The 22,347-nt window shown below is 39.3% G+C and overlaps 1 protein-coding gene across 1 annotated transcript; it reads right to left on the bottom strand.

Moving 5' to 3' along the window:
- Positions 1-221: 221 nt before the first annotated feature.
- On the bottom strand, positions 222-21,786 carry LOC140241205 (uncharacterized). Its single transcript, XM_072320962.1, has 6 exons — positions 21,581-21,786; positions 18,187-18,424; positions 16,393-17,044; positions 7,953-8,073; positions 4,398-4,540; positions 222-2,555 (listed from the first exon to the last, which is right to left on the bottom strand). The coding sequence occupies exons 2-6, from the start codon at positions 18,399-18,401 to the stop codon at positions 2,229-2,231; spliced, it is 1,458 nt and encodes a 485-aa protein (XP_072177063.1). The 5' UTR covers positions 18,402-18,424; positions 21,581-21,786; the 3' UTR covers positions 222-2,228.
- Positions 21,787-22,347: the final 561 nt, after the last annotated feature.

A 22,347-nucleotide genomic window follows, 5' to 3' on the forward strand; every position in this document is an offset into this window, starting at 1 on the left:
AGCATTATACATCTCCCACAAGTACACACATACGCACACACACACACCTACACCATATTGTATAAAATTTGTCTGGTGAGCTGATGTAAAAGCATATTATACCTCTTTCACACCCAAAATCAAAAACCTGCAACAAGACAGAAGAAAAATGGAAAGGAAATAAAATGGTAAGATGAAAATCTTTGCATGAGGTAACCAGATGCAGAGATGATCACTGTCTGTTTAATACACTGCTTTGGTGGCCACTAAAACCAAGGATTTTATTACACTTGATTTGTTGCACACATATCATTTGTTTATGTGACACTATCTGAATGTTCTTATCTTACATAAGTGCTTTCCATCTTTGACAAGAGAAAGGTCAAGATTAATTAGCTTTAGAAATAACAAATAAAAATGTCACTATGGCGACTGGTATGCCTCCGCCATAATGCATGCTTTTCCCACTAGGTCTATGCATGACTTGACAATGTGTGATGACATTTTCACATGACTGACAAAAAATTTAAATGACATGATTATCACAAATGTGTTGAGTACTTACTTTTCAGGAACTAAATTTAATTTTGGATGAATGGGTATACCAGGTATTTGGAATTTGACAAATTTTTTACTTTACCTCTGACTCTTTTATAAGTTCATGCATTCAGTAATCTCCAAGTTATGGAAAAAGTGTAATTTCAGCATTACAAAGTAGAATTATTTAGCATTATAACCTGCCCTCTGACCCTTGACCTTTGACCACATGACCCCTTAATTCCCAAGAGATTCACTCTAAGGCAGTACATGCATACAAATGTATGAACTAAGTTTTATGACGATAACTTGAGCCACTTCCAAAATATCGGGGAAGAGGAGAGGTTTAGCATTTTCACTTGACCTTTGGCTTTTTGGCCAAAAACCTTTCCAGAGAATCTCTAGCTGGTAATACATGTATACAAAAGGTTTCAAGAAAAATACCTTCAGACATAGCATAGATGTAGGGGAAATGGTGAAATTTTGAGGATTTGACATTGACTTTTGACCCAACAACCCCCACATTCCCAAGAAAATCACTGTCAGGCAGCACATGCACATGTACCAAGTTCCATGAAGATACTTTGAACCATTTCCAAGATACAGAGAAAAAAGTAAAATTTTAGCATTTTCACTTGACTTTTGACCTCATGGCCTGAATTTTCTCTAAAGAATTCATGGTGGGTAGTACATGTATTCACTACAAAGTTTCAAAAAATACCTTCAGGGATTGCAGAGATATGGGGGGAATAGTGAAATTTTGAGCAATTGACCTTGATCTTTGACCTCCAGCATGTGCACCCAAAAGTTGATAGGCACGACTTCGTCCACTAATACACATCATGCTAAGTTTCATCAGGATACCTCAAACGGTTTTTGAGTTGCACTGTCCACAAAATTGAATACGGACGGAAGAGCGGATGGAAGGATGGACAGACAGCCCGACAAACATAATGCCTCCGGTAACACTTCATGGCAAAGGCATAGAAGATAATGATAATTGACACTAATCAATTTGTCTATTTGCTCATAAATCCCCATTGCAAGGAATGGATTCTGATGCTTTAATAGTATCTTGGATATGAGAGACAATGCAACAGCTTAAAAGTATAAAGATACATTGTATGAAGAGGTAAGTGAAGTATGACTACACAAATTCACTATAAGTAGTGCAATGTGTCTCCCTTCAAAGTAAAAAAAAGTGAAAAAAGAAGAGTTAAGAAAGAAAACAGCAGTTCAGACAAAGGTATTTTGCTTTACATTACATCACAATACAGTGTATGTCATTGTCTAGTAAAGGTTGTATATATATGCAAGAGCAGGAGCAACTTCATAACTGTTGACTTGTACGTACAAACTTACACAGGCATTAGATTCTTTGAAGTCAAATAGAAGTCAAAAAGGTGTTGGCACAGCAGAATGTGATATGGGAGTACTGTACAACCATCTCAAAACTTACTAATATAACAAAACTGTAGAGGAAATTTGTGATATTGCACAATGCAAAATTCCCAGCATCTTTCCACAGACCATGCAGAGTGTTTACCACTTGCATTGATTCCTACACTACCCAGTGGTTGAATATCTCTTGGTGCACTCCAGTGTCTATTTCCACCCTTTGTCTTGCTTGATCCCTACAAAAATATTCCACATAAATGAGCTTTGACTCACTGTCAAAGTATTAAAGGGAAGGTGACAATGATTACAATGTTTCAAAACTGCTCATAATTCCCCACTGTTGCCTCATCCATACCTTCTAGAAAGGCCTCTAAGGCAGCTGTGTCTTCCATTTCTCTGCCCCCTGCTGCTTCTTCAACTCCTCCAGCTTCACTTCCACTTTTTTCCTTCTTCTCAGAAGAGTTCTTCCTTTTGCTGCTCTTGCTTGAATTGCTCACACTGCTGCTGCTGCTTTTCTTCTTCCTCCTTTTCTGAGCATCATCATGAACAGCCTCCTGACCATGCCTCTCCACTGTATCCCGTTTTCTATCACGATCACGATGCTTTTTGTGCTTCTCTTTCTTATGGCTTTTCTCTTGATCCTGGCAGTTGAAGAGAAGGTTTTTATCTAGCTTGTTGTTTTATTTTCATGAATTAAAGAATGTTTGACATAAGAGTAACTGCTGTCATTGCAAAAATCTAAAAAAGACATTTTAAGGAGTTATGAACACTGTATTTTAAACACATCCACTAGCACTTTTTGAAGGGCAGAAAATATTATGTATTTTTACATAAATCACAAATTCACATAAACGTATTAAAAAGTACTTGATAGCAGTGAAACAGGAAAATTAAATGAGCAGAAAGAGAAAATCTAAATGAAATTTTTGAAAATGGTCATTATAACTGCACTCCACAGGCCTTCATCTACTTGGTGTATTTTATTCATCCAAACATTTGTTGTAAAGAGTTTCAAGATTTCGAATATGGAAGTACAAGACTCTGACATCTTCCCTCTCTCTAAGAGCAATAGTGTTGAAAACAAGCCACAAGAAAAGGCACGGTCAGACTGGCAAAAGATTGAGAAGTTTAAAGGGCCCCTGAAATCCAAATACATGTTGATTTGTGTTGATTTATGATACCCTCAACATCACTTTTGCGGTGAAACAAATATCTAGAAACGTTCCATATATTTTGAACCATTTTTTCTTCTATTTTTCTTCAGATTACTTGGGAACGCCCACAAAAAATCCCTGCAAACCAATATTCCTCAGATGACCTCATCTGTCAATAATTGCTAAAGTACTGAAATGTTTAACAAAAGATATTGGAATGCACCTTCCCCATCGACTCAGCATATTAAGTTACATGTTTCTGTGATATTAATGTGACTAAAAAAAGACATGGCGAGGGAACATGTAATTTATGCTGAGTCAAGGGTAAGGTGCATTCCAATGTCTTTTGTTAAACATTTCAGTACTTTAGCAATGACTGACAGATGAGGTCATCTGAGGAATATTGGTTTGCAAGGATTTTTTGTGGGCGTTCCCAAGTAATCTGAAGAAAAATAGAAGAAAAAAATCGTTAAAAATATATGGAATGTTTCTAGATATTTGTTTCACTGCACAAGTGATGATGAGGGTATCATAAATCAACACAAATCAACATGCATTTGGATTTCAGGGCCCCTTTAAGATTGCGAAGTTTGAGCCATTGGTACGGGCCCAAGCAAGAGTGCGCTGTCTGATGGCTAGTGATTGTGACGTGACAATGCACATCTGTACATGAGAAGTTTCGCGGAAGTTTGTAGTCACACTGGCAAAACTTAGAGATCTTAAAGAACGCAATCTTAAACTTCTCGATCTTTTGCCAGTCTGACCGCGCCTAAAGAGTGCTTAAACTTCTGTGAGTCATACCTTGGAAAATACTCAAAGACTACCATTTACACATTATGGCCCGAATTCACGAAGGTGGTACAGATGAAACCATGGTTTAAACCATGGACAAAAACAATGGAGCGCCAAGTGTCGCATGGAATATTTCGTTAAAAAAATCAGTCATTTCGTCAATGAAATGATTATTTTGTAACGAAATGACAACATTTTTGTAACTAAATGAACATTACGTCCACGAAATGATAATTTCGTTAACGAAACGGTCATGTTGTCAACGAAATGACCAATTTCGTAATGAAATATTCCGTGCGACACTTGGCGCTCCACGGTTTTTGTCCATGGTTTAAACCATGGTTTCATTTGTACCACCTTCGTGAATTCGGGCCTATATGTCAATGATAAGCAGCTGGTGTACGTTACTGAAATGCAGAATGCTATACATGTATTGGCACACCAATTTTCATCAGGGAGAGAACCAAAACTGTCATGCCACTATTTCTTTATGTGACTAGTCAATCTGTGTGTGTGTGTGTGTGTGTGTGTTTTTACCTTTTCTCTGTCCTTGCTCTTGTGCTTTTTCTTTCTAGCAGAGCTGCTGGTGCTAGTACTGGTATTTGTCTCACTCTCACTGATGTCATCTTGTTCCACATCAACTAAGACATCAAACTCATCACTGGCCCTTGAAACATTTCCTGCAAGTAAGTGAAAGCCATAGATCTCATTGCCACAGGAATGATGACATGTAAGTTTACGAGACAAATGTCTAGAATGTCAAGAATGAACAATGGAAAAAAGATTCTCAGCTTTAAAATATCATACTTGTCAAAATTGGATGTTCGTACTTACTGCATTAAGAGACAAAACAAAATTAGAACGAGATATGAAACTCATCCCTTTAAGACGAGTTAGGTGATGCGCTGGAGGGTCATCAGATATCATTCGCCCGTGATCGACACATCTTAAAAGGGGACAGTTAGCAATCGAAGCAGTACTATGTACATGTATGGTGTTATTAATTAAAAAGCAGTAACACTCTTTTATATTAAAGGGGTCGTATAGTTTTGGTTGCGACCTAATTTCAGGTTTCTAACATTTTTTGGTGGATAATGAGAAAAATCATATGAAATATGAAAGAGCACGTAATTCTATGAGGAATTCAATGTTTATTTGATAAAAATTGGTTTTGAAATGGCTGAGATATCCAAAAAACAGCGATTCTAATAAAGTGTGGGACCCACACTTTATTACGATCGCTTTGTTTTACTCTGTTTTTGGATGTTTCAGTCACTCCAAACCCGATTTTCATCAAATAAACTTTGAATTCCTCTTAAAATGGTATGCTCTGTACTATATCATAAGTGTTTTCTTGGTATCTCGCAAAAAGTTTAAAGCCCAATTCTCATCTCCACCAATACTGTACCATCCCTTTAAAGCAAATATCAAAGTCGACTCTCATTTTCATGGAAAGGATGTGATATACAGACTTGAGGTATACTGAAAAATGTTGATAATAATAAGGTGAGTTCTATGTAAATGCAAAAGTTACAATATGTTTAGACAAGTTGTTTCTGTAATGCAAGACAAAAGAAAATTGGGTAATCATATGTGTGTGTGGATGTGGGAATAATTTACAAGCTACCTAACTGTATATTTACCAAGAGATCTTCGACTCGAACAAAATGAAGCATGACAATAAAATGTTTTCAGGGCATTCTCAGCTGTAAAGGGACTGTTTACCATTGGGAGCAGTGATTTAAAAATGTTCAAGTTAACACATTTACTAACCAATATCTATACAGCCCTTATTCTATGCAGACTCAAAGCGCTTCAAAAATTTTAACAAAATGCATGAAATTAACATTTACAAAACAAAACAAAACAGAGAAAGGACAAAGCAAAACAAATAAATAGTGACTTTAAACTTTCAGATCACTCGCACTGGAATTAAGTAAGAGCTACAATGAGGTCTTACTTTTGAAAAAAAAAAATGATCTATGTTAACTGCTGATTGGATGTTTATGGGGAGAGTGTTCCAGGATTGTGGTGCTGCAATACTGAAGGCTGACGTCCAGCTGTTATTCAGGTTCTTGGGATGGTAAGCACAGTACGTGTGGTGGGCCTAAGGTTATACAATGTATGTTGCCTGACGGATGTGGAGGAGCTCAGAAAGATACGCTGGTACTTTATTATGAAGGGATTTACATGCAAGTGTAGCAGTCTTGAATTCAGTTCTCTTAGAGATGGAAAGCCAATGCAGATTATTCATAAGGGGTGTCACATGGATAAACCTGGGTTTGTTAGACACTAATTCAGCAGCATGATTTTGGAGAAGCTGTAAACATTAGAGATTTTGTGATGTAGTGCCATGTAGCTTTACACTATAATCTAGTCTGGAGAGTACAAGCGCTCTCACTGCATCATGCACAGAAGACTCCTCAAGATATTTTATAATGCGACCCAGGTTCCTCAAATGATATCTGATATTACACGAAATATTGGTGACCTCGTTATCGGTAGTCATTTGGCTGTTAAAGACAACTCCCAGTCCCAGTATGCGAACTGATGGCGAAGGCTTCAGCACTACATCATCCAGTGAAATGCTCACATTTTGCAGATGTGTTTGGTGTGATCTGGAAAATATGACAAAGAACTGCTTTTTCTCTTGGTTCAATTTCCAATTATTCCTCAGCATCCACTTTCTAATCTCAGACATGACAGTTGACATCTTCCTTAATGTCTGGTTTACATTGTCTCTCTGAGATGGGTCACAGGTCAGGTAGATTTGTATGTCATCTGCATACATGTGATAACGAATGTTATGCCTATCAAAAATATCAGCTACAGGTTTGAGATACAGGAGAGGACCCATCATCAAGCCCTGTGGGACTCCAAATTCAAGTGGAACATCCACTGATGATTTGCCATCAATTCGCACGTGGGACCTTCTATGAGCGAGATATGTCTTGAGCCAATTCTAAGCAAGGTCTCTTACACCATAAACTTCTTTCATTCTGGTCAACAACAATGAATGATCATTTGATGCATATGTGTAGGTCAATTGTACCACAAAAAGTTCTACCATATAAAAATTTTGCAATAAGGCCTCACTATAAAATCCTAACTGTAGACGGTTTTACAAGTCTAGAAACAAATTTATAATAACTACATGTATTGGTCACATTTTGTCAATTTAACAATACCTAACAATGTTTATATTGATTACCTTTTTTTTTAAACAATGGTTGTTTCTATCCTAACTCATATTTCAGAACTATTTTGAAGCACTACAGCTGGGTTTTTGTTTTATCTGCAAATGGTAAATGATTTAACATTGGCCTTTTTCAAATAAGAACTTTGACCCTTATTTGCATAATCAAGATGACTATATAATCTTGCTGTCATTATAGACTTGTAGTGTGTTATTCTAGACATATTTCTGGACCTTTCCTGATAAAATCAGCTTTTTATAAAAAATTCAGCTTATGCTCTTGGCTGATATGCGGATAGCCTATCACCTAAAACACTGCTAACCCTTTGCATGCCATATCAATCTCCTGTCCATAGGTTTGTGTGTGAAATGTGTGCACATTTGACTCTTTGGTACATAAAAGGTTAAATTAACTGGTATGTGATACTTGTATAAGAAAGATAAATATCGCTGCCTACAAATGTATGTATGTGTTGGATATATCATAGGAGCCTCATTTGCAATTTCATGAACTATCCACATGATTTTATTTACTACGTAACTAGTAGAGTTTATCTTGTAATCTTTTTTCTTCTGAACATATTTATGTCAAACTGATATTAACGCATATACCTTTATAGATGTGGTTCTCTACCACACTGAGATGAGATGTCATGCTGAGGTGTTGGTAAAATATACTTTTTTTCTTCTTTTTTTTTCTCCAGGAGCCCTGCCTTCCAGGTGATTTGATCAAGGAGGAAGCTTTTCCACACATACGAGCTCATACATGACATACATCACACATCCCAATTGACTATATTCTCATAGAAACTGTGCAGTATATATTCACAATTTACAATCAGTATTAAAGAGACTATAAGTTTCTCAGAGTATTTGTAGACATATGATGTTCTTACGTGAAACAGGTTTCTTAGCAGGATTTGAGGTAACACTCTCCAGGAAGTTCAGATCTGCCAATTCGAGTGTCAGACCAAGGCTTGTAGGAGAGGACACTCCCTGACTGGACATTCTTGATGCCTGTAGGTACTCCATAACAATATTAAGAGACAAAGCAGGGAAGAAGAGAGGGAGATAGAGGGAAAGAGAAAAATTGGAGGAAAGAGTTTGTCAACACAATGCTGGTAGTTTTTCGTCATTAGCATAATGTATGAGCCATACATTTTGCTAGCATAAGATTTCACTAGTAAGAACTCATCAGACAATTTCACAAGTGGTTAAAGTTGTGACCACAGCAATGACACAAGCCAATAAATACTATCCCTATTCAAGAGAAAAAGCAACAGTGTCCCACTTTCATTGATGCTGCATTTCTCCTACAAGAGGCTACACTGAAGTAAGCTGTTAAAGGGGAAGTCTAGTCAATTTTTATAATTTCACATCATGTAGTACATAAATTGACAGCTCTATGTTTAGATTTGTGGGAGTTTATTGTGGCCCTTGAGCAGAGAACCAAGGCTCCAAAAAAATGAAATCAAATTACACTGAACAAGGATGATTACAGAGCAGCTTCCCTCTACGAATGCATGAGCAGGATGTTTACATATTTTAGAAAATATATTGCAGCAATGTAATTCCCTTACGATACCGCTTGTGTAAGGCCACCTGTGTAGAATATGCATGCTTTCTTTTGTTCTGCTACATAGAGCCAACACTCATGCATTCTCATGGTGAAGCTGCTATGTTATCCTCCTTGTTCATTATGATTTGTCATCACTTCTGAAAACATTCTTATTCCTTATTCACATAGCAAATTACTATAAATTCTGTAACTCTGTATCCACTATAACCAATTTATAGTTGTTCAAATGTGAAAGTGTGAAAATTAAAGTTCTCCTTTAAATTTGAGAATATAAGCTGACCCACCAAATTAACAATAAAAGTAGTACAAAGTATATAACATGTACAGTATGTACAGCTACAAAATATCTTAAGGGTGTTTTTTTTTAAAATCTATTTGTGTACCAACACTTCTTTCCTTTCAGCTACAAATTAATGGAGACACAAATCAGTTGTAAACAAATACAATAAAAACTGATGATAATTTTTATAATGAAAGTAATACTACAGATAAAAATAAAAGCCAGAAATGTTCATGCTTCATGTATTGTATATATTTGTTATACTTGGGAGAATTAAGGTTGGTCTTTGGGATGCAATGGTTGTTGAGTAACCAGGATTGATGAATCTCATTAAAATTGTTATATAAAGCTAAAGCCCAATGCCCACTGTGTGACCTGAGCCTGCATCTGGCATGAGTTGAAATTGACCTTGACCTTGCACCAGCTTCCACCAGATCGCCACGAGTTTGAAATTTCATAATTTTTTTTTTGTTAACAGTTCGTTAACAGTCAATACGAATATGCAAATAGTGTAGTTATGATTCCATTTTTTCACAATTTGCCACAAATTTTGTTAATAGATTTTCACATTTCCAGTTTATCATTTAAGCACTATTTTGCTTGGGTCTCAAATCCTGATGATAGTGTCTAACTGCATCATTATTCAAGTTATTCAACTAGGTATAACATCATATGTTATGCTATGATAACAGAAACATTGAATAAATGTCATTACTTTTGCACACAAGCAATGAAAAATTGGGGTGACGACATCATAAACTCATTTGCATATAAATATCAACTGTACAAGAACTGTTCTGCAGAAATTAGTGAAATTTAACAATGTCATAATTTCCCTAATTTTCTTCTTTGATTCTGGTCAAATTTTCACTGTTATACTTGAGAGATCTTAATCTTTCTCATCAGACAACTTGTAACTGGACTTGACTTTGTCTTTAAAACTCAACTTTCCCACAAATTCTCTGAGTTTTCAACCCTTTTGGAAGGACGAGCAGTTAAGCTTGAATGCTTTTGATCTAGGCCGAGCTGGGGTCACTCAATGTGCACCCAGATTGCGAGTTGGTGCAACCTAACCGCAGGTCTCAACATTTTTTGAACGTGTCCAATACCCTGCAAGCTCAAGTGACCTCACCTTTGCAGTGGCGAGCTGATGCAAGCTTTTGTTTGGTCGTCGCCCACTGTGCGACCTCACCGCAGCTCTCGCAAGATCGCTCCAGTTTGCGCCAGCTCGCACAAAGGGCATTGGGCTTTATGCACTATGTCGCTTTGAAAATGAGTGAAGTGCCCCTAACTGACTGAGGAAAAAAGAAAGGCAGAGACTCCAACTCTCCCACTTTCCATGGGAGATCTCCCGCCGAAAGCCCATTTTTGCAAAATCTCCAGTTCTCCCGCTTGAGATTTAATTTCTCCCACCCTGGCTCTGTGTCTCCCGCTCGAAACAATTTCTTACTTATTGCCATCGTCAGCTGATTGTATGATCAAAAATAAGCCTTGGATAGCATGAGAAAGCATTAAAGAGCTTCCAGAACCCTTGAGCGGGCCCTGGCCCCTGGCCACAAGGAACTTCGCGCTTCATGCTCGTGATGTGCACTTTGCGCACATCAAGTTGGAGTTTCCCGTATGCTAGGGGTTTCAGGCGGGAGAGTCTCCAGATCAGAAGGTGGTTGGGGTTGGAGCCTCTGGAAAGGTCATTTGTATCAATGTGCCTATGAGCTAACTCCAAACTGGCTTATAGTGTTATCTCACGGAATACATCGGCTTTTCATAGCACACTATACAGCATGCGTGTATGAAAACACAAACCTATTTCACAATTTGATACATTTCACAATTTCATACATCAACATTTGTGCAGACATGCTCAATTATTCTTCATGTTAAAAGCTCAATTATTCTTCAGAATCTTGGCATAAAGCTTGCATCATTCATTTTGTACTGTTTGCTTTCAAAGTTGAGGAAAGTGACAAAAATTTTGATTGGAATAGATTTCTTCTGTATTTCATTTTTTTTCGTTGCCAAATGTGGGATGTGGCTTATGCAGTGGTGCAGCCTTATTGCCAGTGAATACAGTAATCAGACCTTCCACTATACATATTCTTGCCTATAAAGAATTAAAAGCACCATCATCAAAAACAACAGGCACATAACTCATCTATTTCAATGAAATTTGGCAGTCTGTACAGGTCAGATCAAAGGGAACAGTATCACATAATACTAAATGCTTTAATCCTATCTCTCTCTAGGGTGGTAATTTGGCTCAGTTGGTAGCACATCTGCCCCCCAAACCATAGGACCTGGGTTTGATTCCCAAGTCTAGCTGAGCAATGTTGTATGTAATCATGAGTTACTCAAACTCACTCATGTAAAACACCCGCATCATTCATTCATTGAAATAAGCAATGTGGTAACGCGCTGAAGAGGTCCATCTAGATGTACCTACCATGCAAGAAACAAGAGACCCGGGGGTCTCGCGCCCGAGTATCGCAAATTCACCTTCCATGCATTCTTGCAGACTCTTACCTGAGATCATTGGAAACTTGAAGTGGGGGTAGCTTTGAGAGCTGGGGACATGGTGTCCATTTGCATATTCCATCACACTGGTAAGAATAATTGCAGAGTACATTATATTCTATAGAAGGTTGGACTATGCAATTTTGAAAAAAAAAGACTTAAAACTCTATCGCTTATGATTCTACAGAAGAATATCATTGAATATTCCTTAATTTAGGACAATTTAGGTCTGCATAAGAATCCCTCCCCCCCCCCCCAACTCCAAGGGGGGGGGGGAGCCCTGGATGTGCAATGAAAAACTTAAAACTAAAGTCATCAGTGTACAAACTCATGGTATTAACTTTCCTTTATCACTTCTGGTTCTAGAGAAGATTTGTAAATATTCATTAATATACGGTGTTGGGAAGGGGAGCATGGTGCCCTGTTGAACAAATTGAGATCTTAACTCCCTGGCATGCTACCTGTCAAGTTTGGTGAATATTCATCAAGGGGTTTTCAACAGTTATGAACATGTACAATCTACATCCCCATTTGGACCCATCCCATCCAACCCCCTTGGCTCCCAAGGGTGGGGGGGGGGGGGGACCCCTGATTTTATCATGAGCAAACTTAAAACAACTGTCATCAATATACTGACTCATTGTATTAACTTAGCTCAATCACTTCTGGTTCTAGAAAAAATCTTTAAAGATTCCTTACTGGGCGGTGGGTTGGATGTGCAATGAACAAGAGACCTGGGGGTCTTGCGCTCACCTTTCACGCAGTCACTAATCTTAATTATTCACAGCTCTACCAAAATTTGACCAGGCATTCTCAAGTAGAAAATCAAAATGTGCAATAAGGGCCCAAATTTTTAAAGATTCCTTAATTTTGGGGGATTGGGGGCGCCCTGGGCCCCCCGGGTGGGGCATGGTGCCCATTTTGATAAATTGAGATCCTAACCCCCTAGGGATGCTACCTGCCAAGTTTGGTGAAAATCCATCATGAGGTTTTCACGAAGAAGATGAAAATGTACAATTTAGGCCCCCATTTGGACCTCCCCACCCCTCCCCTCTGCCCCCAAGGGGAGGGGGCACCCCTGGATCTGCTATGTACAAACTTAAAACTACAGTCATTAATGTACTACCTCATAGTATTATCTTAGCTCTATCACTTCTGATTCTAGAGAAGATTTTTTATTTAAGATTCCTTCATTTTGGGAGGTTTGGGCCCCTTGGGGCCCTCCAGGTGGGACATGGTGCCCATTTGAACAAATTGAGATCATATGCCCTTAGGGATACTACCTGCCAAGCTTGGTGACAATTTGCCATGGGGCTCTCAAGAAGAAGATGAAAATGTACAATAAAGGCCCCATTAGGGCCCCTCCCCTGGGTCCCAAGGGGGGGGGGGGGGCAACCCTGATTCCGCTATGAACAAACTTAAAACTACAGTCATCAATGTACTAACTCATAGTATTACCTTAGCTCTATTACTTCTTGTTCTAGAGAAAAGATTTTTAAAAATTTCCTTAATTTTGGGGGGTTTGGGCCCCCCTGGGGGCGCCCTTGGTGGGGCATGGTGCCCATTCTAACAAACTGAGATCCTAACCCCCTAAGGATGCTACCTGCCAAGTTTGGTGAAAATTAGTCTTGGGGTTTTCAAGAAGAAGATGAAAATGTAAAAAGTTTACACACGACGGACAACAGACGCCGGACGAAGAACGATCGCAATAGCTCACTTGAGCCTTTGGCTCAGGTGAGCTAAAAACTTTGATCTAAAGTCATCAATGTAAAAACTCAAGGTATTAACTTTGCTTTATCACTTCTGGTTCTAGAGAAGAAGATTGGAAATAACCATTAATGTTAGGGAAAGGGGATTGGGCCCCCTAGGGGCCCCCAAGGGGAGCATGGTGCCCTGTTGAACAAATTGAGATCTTAACCCCCTGGCATGCTACTTGTCAAGTTTGGTGAATATTCATTAAGAGGTTTTCAATGGTTATGAACATAGTACAATCTACATCACCATTTGGACCCATCCAATCCCACTCCCTTGGGTCCCATGGGTGGGTGGGGGGCACCCCTGATTTTATCATGAACAAACTTGAAACAACAGTCATCAATATACTGACTCATTGTATTAACTTAGCTCATCACTTCTGGTTTGAAAATTCATGTCATTTGGGCATGTACAATGTACAATTTGGGAACCATTAGGATCCCTCCCCACCCCCCTCCAATCCCCTGGGTTCCAAGGGGGGGGGGGGCACCCATGATTCCACCATGAACACTTTGGAAACTACAGTCATCAATGTACTAACCCATAGTACTAACTTAGCTCTATCATTTCTGGTTCTAGAAAAGAAGATTTTTTAAGATTCCTTAATTTTGAGGGGTTTGGGCCCCTCTGGGGGGTCCTCAAGGTGGGGCATAGTGCCCATTTGAACAAATTGAGATCCTATCCCCCTAGGGATGCTACCTGCCAAGTTTGGTGAAAATCAGTCATGGGGTTCTCAAGAAGAAGATGAAAATGTAAAAAGTTTAAGCACGACGCATGACACACGCCGGACGCCGGACGAAGAATGATCGCAATAGCTCACTTGAGTCTTTGGCTCAGGTGAGCTAAAAATGGGGGAATGACAGTGAACCAATGTCACTACCAATGGTATCACCCAAATGGTATCACCCAGAGCACATTGTCAATGGCACATTGTGCCATTTGAAAAATAGAAGATATCTCTCTCTCTGTTTCTGGACATCTGTTGTGTTGACAAAAACTTGTCACCATCAGTAAGTTATGAAACTAATGCTGCGTTTACACCATGTTCCTGGCAGCCACGGCATTCATGTTTCAGGCCATGGTGGACAAAACGGGATGGACGCGAGACAACGCGGTGAGACTGGAAAGGCAATGTGACAGGCCGTGATTGCCTTAAATGCCGTGTCAGACTTTTAAAATGTCAACTAAAAATGTCGCTACGGCGACTGGTATGCCTCCGCCATAATGCATGATTCTCCTAATACATGTAGGTCTATAGTACATGTGGACAATGTGTGATTACATTTTCACAAAATTCGGAAAATACTGAAATGACATGTTTGTCATAAATGTGTTGAATTTTCACCTTCCTTGACCTAGGTTTAATTGGATTAATAGGAGACCATGCACTTGGGGATTTGAGGACTTTAACTTGACTTTGACCCTTTCATAAGTTTATGCATTGAGTAAAATTTTAACATTTTTCTTGACCTTTTGACCTTTGACCCCATGACCTCAACGAGATACCTTGTATGCCGTAGTAAAAAGGGGTGAATGCAACAAAACATGATGGTACGTAATGGGCCATAACAAAACTTGGAGGTGGTCCGTAGCTGGCTGGGACAGAAAATATTGATAGTCTAGCCTGACCAGACATGAGAACAGAGTCTGAAAGCTATATGTTCACCAGATCAAGGAATGCAACTAACAAGACTAGAATATGAAGAGGGGAAAACAGGAGAAGTGTCTCATACAAAATCTACCCACAGTGCATTACACATTTCGGGCAAAGGGGGCTGCTGTGGCCGCCAGGAACATGGTGTAAATGCATCATAATGCTGGTTGGTACGATGGTGACTATGGACACCTATTCTTGAAGTAGACCAGTGAAAGAAATCCATGGAATTGATCAATTTCATCAAATTATATACAGTTCTTTGGAAAGTTAGGACCCTTGTGAAAAACAACAATAAAGAAAAAAAAATACAATCAAAAGTCACAAAAATATCCAAAAAATGTGAAATGAGGCATTCTGTCAACCCTTATCAGAACCTCCAATCAGAGCGAAAGCGGAATTATTATTACATATGTTAACATTCAAAAATGCAAGTTGAGCTCAGCCTCAGAGGAGGTCCATTCCAATGTCTTTTGTTAATATTTGTACTTAAGCAATGACAGACATATGTTGTTAGGGTAATCTGACGAACAAGGAAAAGTAGAAATTACGCGGTGCGTAATATATGTCCCCGCCGGAAGTAGCATTTTGTAGCAAAATGTACAATATAGGTAAAAAATCAAGGTCAAAGGTCAAAGAAGTCAAAGGTCAAAATTCTGTGTAGAAGTTTTGAAGCGCTCACCTAGTGCCATCACATAAAGCAAACGGAATCGAAATCGGGTTAGAAATGGCGAAGGAGTAGCATTTTGTAGCAAAATGTACAACAAAATGTAGGTCAAAAATTAAGGTCAAAGGTCAAAGAAGTCGAAGGTCAAAATTCTGGGTAGAAGTTTTGAAGCCCTCACCTAGTGCCATCACATAAAGCAAACGGAATCGAAATTAGGTTAGAAATGGCGAAGGAGTAGCATTTTGTAGCAAAATGTACAATACAGGTCAAAAATCAAGGTCAAAGGTCAAAGAAGTCAAAGGTCAAAATTCTGTGTAAAAGTTTTGAAGCCCTCACCTAGTGCCATCACATAAAGCAAACAATCAAAATCGGGTTAGAAATGGCGAAGGAAGTAGCATTTTGTAGCAAAATGTACAATATAGGTCAAAGGTCAAGGTCAAAGGTCACGACTGAAATTCTGTGTAGAAGTTTCAAAGCTCCCATGTAGTGCTATCATATAAAGCAAACAGAATCAAAATTGGCTCATAAATAACAGAGAAGTAGCAAATTGAAGATTTTGATCACACACGGACGCACACACGGACGGACGGACGGACACACGGACGGACACACGGACACACACACGTACGGAGCCCGTTTCATAGTCCCCTGCTCGAACTCGTTCGGCGGGGACAAAAATCATAAAATATATGGCACAGTCATAGTTGTTCATTTGACTACAAAGGTGATGTTGATGCATCATGAATCAATGCAATTCAACATGAGTTTGCAACAAATAAATGAGGTGTCAAGAATATCTATATCCCAGCTGCCTGAACAAGACACGACAAGCATACACTGTAAATGCATATAATGGCATTATTCCACATTTATGTAGATCTATTTATCACCTCTGGATGATTTGTTTCCTCCTCATTGCTGTCATCTATAGGTACTCCTTTCTTGCTTACAGTTTTACTTTTAGACTGCTCATCATCTGAGATGTCCACACAGTCTTGGAGAACTGTTATCTCATCTCCCCCATCTTCTGCTTCCTCAGGAGAGGAATCAATTTCTTGGTGTGATGGTGTTGATATTGTTTTGGTTGTAGGTTCCATAGATTTTGCATGCTGATTCTCGGAAGATGATGATGGTAATGAGAACAGAGATGACTGAATTCCCCTGTTTTTGTTCTTGTCACCACCATAGGTCATGGACTTTGTTGATGACTCGGTTACATTATGTCCTGAATATGCACTGTACATTGAGGGTAACGAGTCAGAGGTTTGACTGGCAGGCAGGGACTTTATTGGATGATTGTCTGTATCAGAGTCTATGTCAACATCACCAGCAACAACTGGTCTGCTATCCTCTCCACTTGAGCTCACTGACTTGTCCCATCTTGGAGGCTCCCGCGAAAAATGGTCATGGGAATCTGGGGAGTCCAACTCATAATCAACCTCCTCATTTCCTGGTGACATGGCAGGAGTGTTTACTGTGGCCTCATCTTCAGAATCCAACTCTTCCTGAAAACCTGCAACCATGGGGTTGGCACCATCATCACTAAAAAAGAAAGAGATGATTGAACACATGGATTCAGCTTGTATTTGACATACAGCTGTTTTTTAAAATTTTTATTATTATCGAAATCTGCATGAATGATTTGATGAAGATAAAGAGGCATTATGAGGTTGGAAACTTTTTCCAGTGAAAAAACATTGGTTCAGATTGAACATTAATTCACTGATATTCTAGAAAGCATTTAAAGGATTGTGTGATCGCACAGTTGTCCTATAGTTTAAAGCAGTAATCACAAATGGATATCCACCATGAAGAGATCTATAATTTATATCTATGATTTCATGAGTTATTGGTTTCTAATTTTTTAGGATGCAATAATTCAACAGTTTGAATTTATGTTATAAAGACAATTGTATCGTTCGAAAATTGTTTTGAATAAAAGTGTACCTGAAGCATTCCATGACTCTAACCGTATTAACAAAAGTGCATTTCAAGTAAAATATGAAGATACAGACATACACTGGCAGTCAAACTTCAAATAGGCTGATATAACATAAATCAATGAAACTGAAAAGTTTTAATTTCTTGCTTGTGTCATTTCTAATGAAATTCTTTAATGTATGTTGACATTTACAAATCTGTATGTTTTGGGGTCCCAATTTGAGAAATCCTGTGTAAATTGCCTCACACAGTCTACAGCCTGTACTCTGATTCCATAACTGCATGTAACAGCAAAGAATACAATACAACAAGAATGCTTGTTCAACAGCAGTGTGATTCAATTTTCTCAGGTGTTTACGTATGCTCATGATTTATGATACTGCAGACAGTTATTACTACTCTTGGAGTGTGTGTGTGTGTTTATGTTTTGTGTGGGTCTCATGCTCCTTGACATGTGGTGTATGGTCAGCTGTTTCTGAAGATGAACTGAAGTCAGTGTGGGGGAAATTATCAAAAAAAAAAAAAAAAGAAGTTAAAAACCTGTCTCTATCAATACAAGCAACAACAGTCATTGTGACGATGCATGATGTCTGGTGGGATTGTTGACAAGAAGAGTTTTTGGTTGAAGTGATTTATGTTTTTAGACTGGGACTGGGACTGATACCTTGTGACCCTGATAAGACTTATGCAAGAGATTGTGTTTGCATTACTCTCTCATGTATCTACATTGACCAGCTCCCAACCTGTCAGAATCTGCTTCAGGTGTGACTGGTGTTACAACAGGGAGTGGTGCAGGCTTGGGTTTGGTTTTCCTCCCAAAGCTGAATATACTCTTCTTGGGGGGTGGGGCTGCAGCTCTTGTTTCTGTGTCATCAAAGAAACCCTTATCCAGTCCTTCATCTGGGATGAAGTCATCTACAGTGTTGATTTTTGATGGTGGCCTCTGATGAGAAAGCATGATTTCAGCAGGTGACTCTATAACTGGAGGTAATAAAGACACAGAGAAAGAAGTAGTTATTTGTGATTAACAAAATGATTCTGAAACATTTCTGAAAGCATACCTGCTCTGCCTTTGATACACTTTCTAGTGTAAATATAATTGTACTGGTAGGCAGGTTTGGTAGGTACATTAACAATAATGCAGTGACTGCTAACCCTCCATAATTTGAACAGGTAAGATATTACATTATTTGCTGGCACATGAATTGCATCAGTGTACAATGTACTTACCACATCCAAAATCTGGCAAGTTAAAAAAAAAAAGAAGGTAAATGCCAAGCAAAGTCTCACCTGAATATAGCAATTTGTGATTATAGTGTTTTTCAATATACATTGTATGTAAGTTCACTGACCTTGGACTTTGTCAGAATTAGTCAATATTTGAACTTGACAGGCATAATTAGGTGATGTACCTGTGGTGTGAGTTTTGTGGTCATAGCTCAAAGTTGTGGAAAGTAATTGAGAGCACACAATATACAGGTGGGACATGGTGCTCATTTGAAGGAACTGAGATTCTACCCCCTAGGGATGCTTCCTGCTAAGTTTGGTGAAAATTCATAGTGGCACTTTCAAGAAAAAGCTGAAAATGTACAATTTAGGCCCCAATTGGACCCCCCCCCGGGTCCCAAGGGGGTACTCCTGATTCCGCCATGAACAAACTTGAAACTGCAGTCATCAATGTACTAACTCATAGTATTAACTTAGCTCCACCACTTCTGGTTTTAGAGAAGAAGATTTTTAAGATTCCTTAATTTTTGGAGGTTTGGGCCCCCTGGGGCCCCCCACGTGGGGCATGGTGCCCATTTGAATAATTGACATCCTATCTACCTAGGAATGCTACCTGCCAAGTTTGGTGAAAATTGGTCATGGGGTTCTCAAGAAGAAGATGAAAATGTACAATTTCAGCCCCATTAGGACCTCTCCCCACCTCACTTCCCTGAGTCCCAATGGGGACACCCCTGATTAGGCCACGATGTACAACTCATATTATTAACTTAGCTATATCACTCCTTGTTCTAGAGAAGGAGATTTTTTAAGAGTCCTTAATTTTGGGGGGTTTGGGCCCCCTGGGGGCCCCCAGGTGGGGCATGGTGCCCATTTGAACAAACTGAGATCCTATCCCCCTAAGCATGCTACCTGACAAGTTTGGTGAAAATTAGTCATGGGGTTCTCAAAAAGGAAATGATAATGTAAAAAGTTTATGCAGGAAATGATAATGTAAAAAGTTTATGCACGACGGACGCCCGAGGTCGGATGCCAGACGAAAAGCGATCGCAACGGCTCACTTCAGCCTTCCGCTCAGGTGAGCTAAAAATGGTATTCTGTACATCTACCTATGACAGAGGTCACACATGCCCACTTTGGGGGTCAATTGCTCCAAAATTGAGGGATTTGGGTCAATCCATTAACTTTCGTATGATTTGTGCAAAAACTGCTGTTGCCATGGCAACAGACTTCTAAACACTCACAGAAAAGGTGTCTTGCACAACTCTGCCTGCCATTGATTGCATGTGCCAAAATTCAGCTGAATTGTTTTATCACTGAGAGCAGTTTGATCCACATTTTGTGATTTTTACAAAAATTTGTCGTTGCCACGGCAACACATGCAATTGACGAAAAAGGTGTCTTGCAAATCTACCTATGAAAAGAGTCATGCAGGCCAAATTTTAGGTAAATTGCTCAAAAAATGAAAGGGTAATTTGAGCCACATTTTGCATGACTTTATGAATATTTGACGGTACCATGGTAATGCATTACTCCATACCAGGGAGGAGTGAGAGAAGGAGATACAACTCCAGCTCTCCTTTGAAGTCATGCGCGGCACCGCCGAGAAGTTATGCGCTTAACTACAGGTGGGAACCAGGTGCTTTGACAAGAGAGAAAGAGCATGCAATAATCGGGACTAGGGCTCTCACACCTGGTTGCACCGCGTTGCCATGCCTGCTTTGTGCAAAAACAAATATTTTGACATCAATTTTAGCTGTAAAATTTCATTTTTATGATGAAACCTATTTTTTCTGCATTAGTTTGACAAAACTAAATATGTTTCAGTGAAATAACATGGGTTTTCACCTAAATACATGTTCATGATAACAAAAAGACACAAAATGTAGCTAAGGGCCAGAAAAGTGGCCCTTAGCAGTTTACGGGTTTTAACTAAGTTTAAGGGCTGCAGAGGGATAAGAGGGGATTGTACTGAGTGTAGCGAATCCCTGAGAGAATTACGTGTGAAGACTCGGCCCGATGTGGATTTCAAGGGGTGCTGCTAGTCAAAAGTAATTCAGTTGAAATTTGGTACAGATTATTGATGTTATGTGCGGCTGTCCAAAATGAATCCATATTCAAAACCAATACTTGGTGTACGCACAAAGGAAAACCACATCCAGGAACTTGACTATATTCTTAAAACACATTCAACCACTTGAGGTTTGAAGTTTCTGCAATTTGTCTCCCTCTAAAAAATTAAATTTGTAAGATCGCAACTGCTGATCTGTAATTTAACAGACATGTTGGAAAAAAGGAACGACGGGACTCAAACCTGTCATCTACTGCTTTCCGGGCAGCGACGCTACCACCAGGCTATCCCTGGTTGCCGACAGTGACACGATGAACTTTGAACAAATACCCAAGCTCCAAAATTCTGACATTGTTAAGTAGTCCAAGGTGGACAAAGCATTGATACATTTAAATGCAAGAGAACATTTGTTTAATTTGATAGAGGGAGACTAATTGAAGAACATTCAAACCTCAACCTTCACCCCTCTACTTAGTATTCTCTTGCATATTCACCTACTGTTTCACAGTGGTTGAATAGGCATATTAACACATGCATACACACACAGTGGGCATCTGCAAAGCCTGAGTATAGTTTCCTGACAGTTTAGTAGAAAAGTGGAATCAAAATTCATTGAATCACCAAATGAACTTGACTTTCAGGACAAAAATAACTCTTTTAATGTCCAAATAAATTCCTAATGAACAAAGATAGCCTTGCAATGCAAATATCAGTCTTTCAATGCAGTATAGAGCATACAGGAAACATATAGTAATATCTTGCTGACATAATGCATTTGGCACTTCATTGAATAGACCATGCACTAAGCAGAGTCATCTACAGAAGTCGTAAGTAGACCTTACCAGCCGGCTTCTCATCTTCCACTCTTGTTCCTTGCTTGACCTTTGACTCACTGGGTGTGAACCATTTACTGAAGCGGTTGCCTAGAGATTGGTCCTCTGGCTGCTTGGCAAGAGAAGGGCCTTCTGCTGGCTGTGGTGTAACTTTGCGCTGCACTGGCGGTTTTGGTTGTGTTGGGGGTGGGGTTGAACTTGGTGTGAGCTGAGAAGGAGTATGAGCAGGACTGACACAGACAGGGGTTGCTGATGTTGGGCTGACATTACCACTTGTGTCTGCAAAATAGAGTAATAAAAAAATGTAAAATATTGAGGGCACCGCTCCATCACAATACAATCAGCTAATTTGTCTCTTCACTTTAGCTCTACTTTCACTGCATTTCCTCAATGTGGTAGCAGTTTGCTTGATTATGCTAATCACGATCAAGAAAACACCGCAACCGTCATGTTGCTGTTGTTTGTGACTGTTTGGCGTACATTTTCTACCACTTTTTTACTGGAAAGTTAAGCTACCACTAATATAGCCCTGTCTACACCATCCTCAACCTCGATGCTCTATGTCTCTAAGCCCGGACAGTCAAAGCAGCCCGGTAAAATGGCTTCCTTAGCAACAAAAAGCCATGGAAAGGAGGAAAGTGGGGTGTAGTCAAAAGTTTGTGCTAGTAGGAGGGGTTCCAAACCACTCCTACCGACAATCATTTTAGGAAATGTGAGATCATGGCTAAAAAGATTGATGAGCGGCATATGAGATACCATTCGCGACGGACGGACAG

This window comes from Diadema setosum, chromosome 17 (genome assembly GCF_964275005.1).
Source record: "Diadema setosum chromosome 17, eeDiaSeto1, whole genome shotgun sequence".
NCBI classification, from domain to species: domain Eukaryota; kingdom Metazoa; phylum Echinodermata; class Echinoidea; order Diadematoida; family Diadematidae; genus Diadema; species Diadema setosum.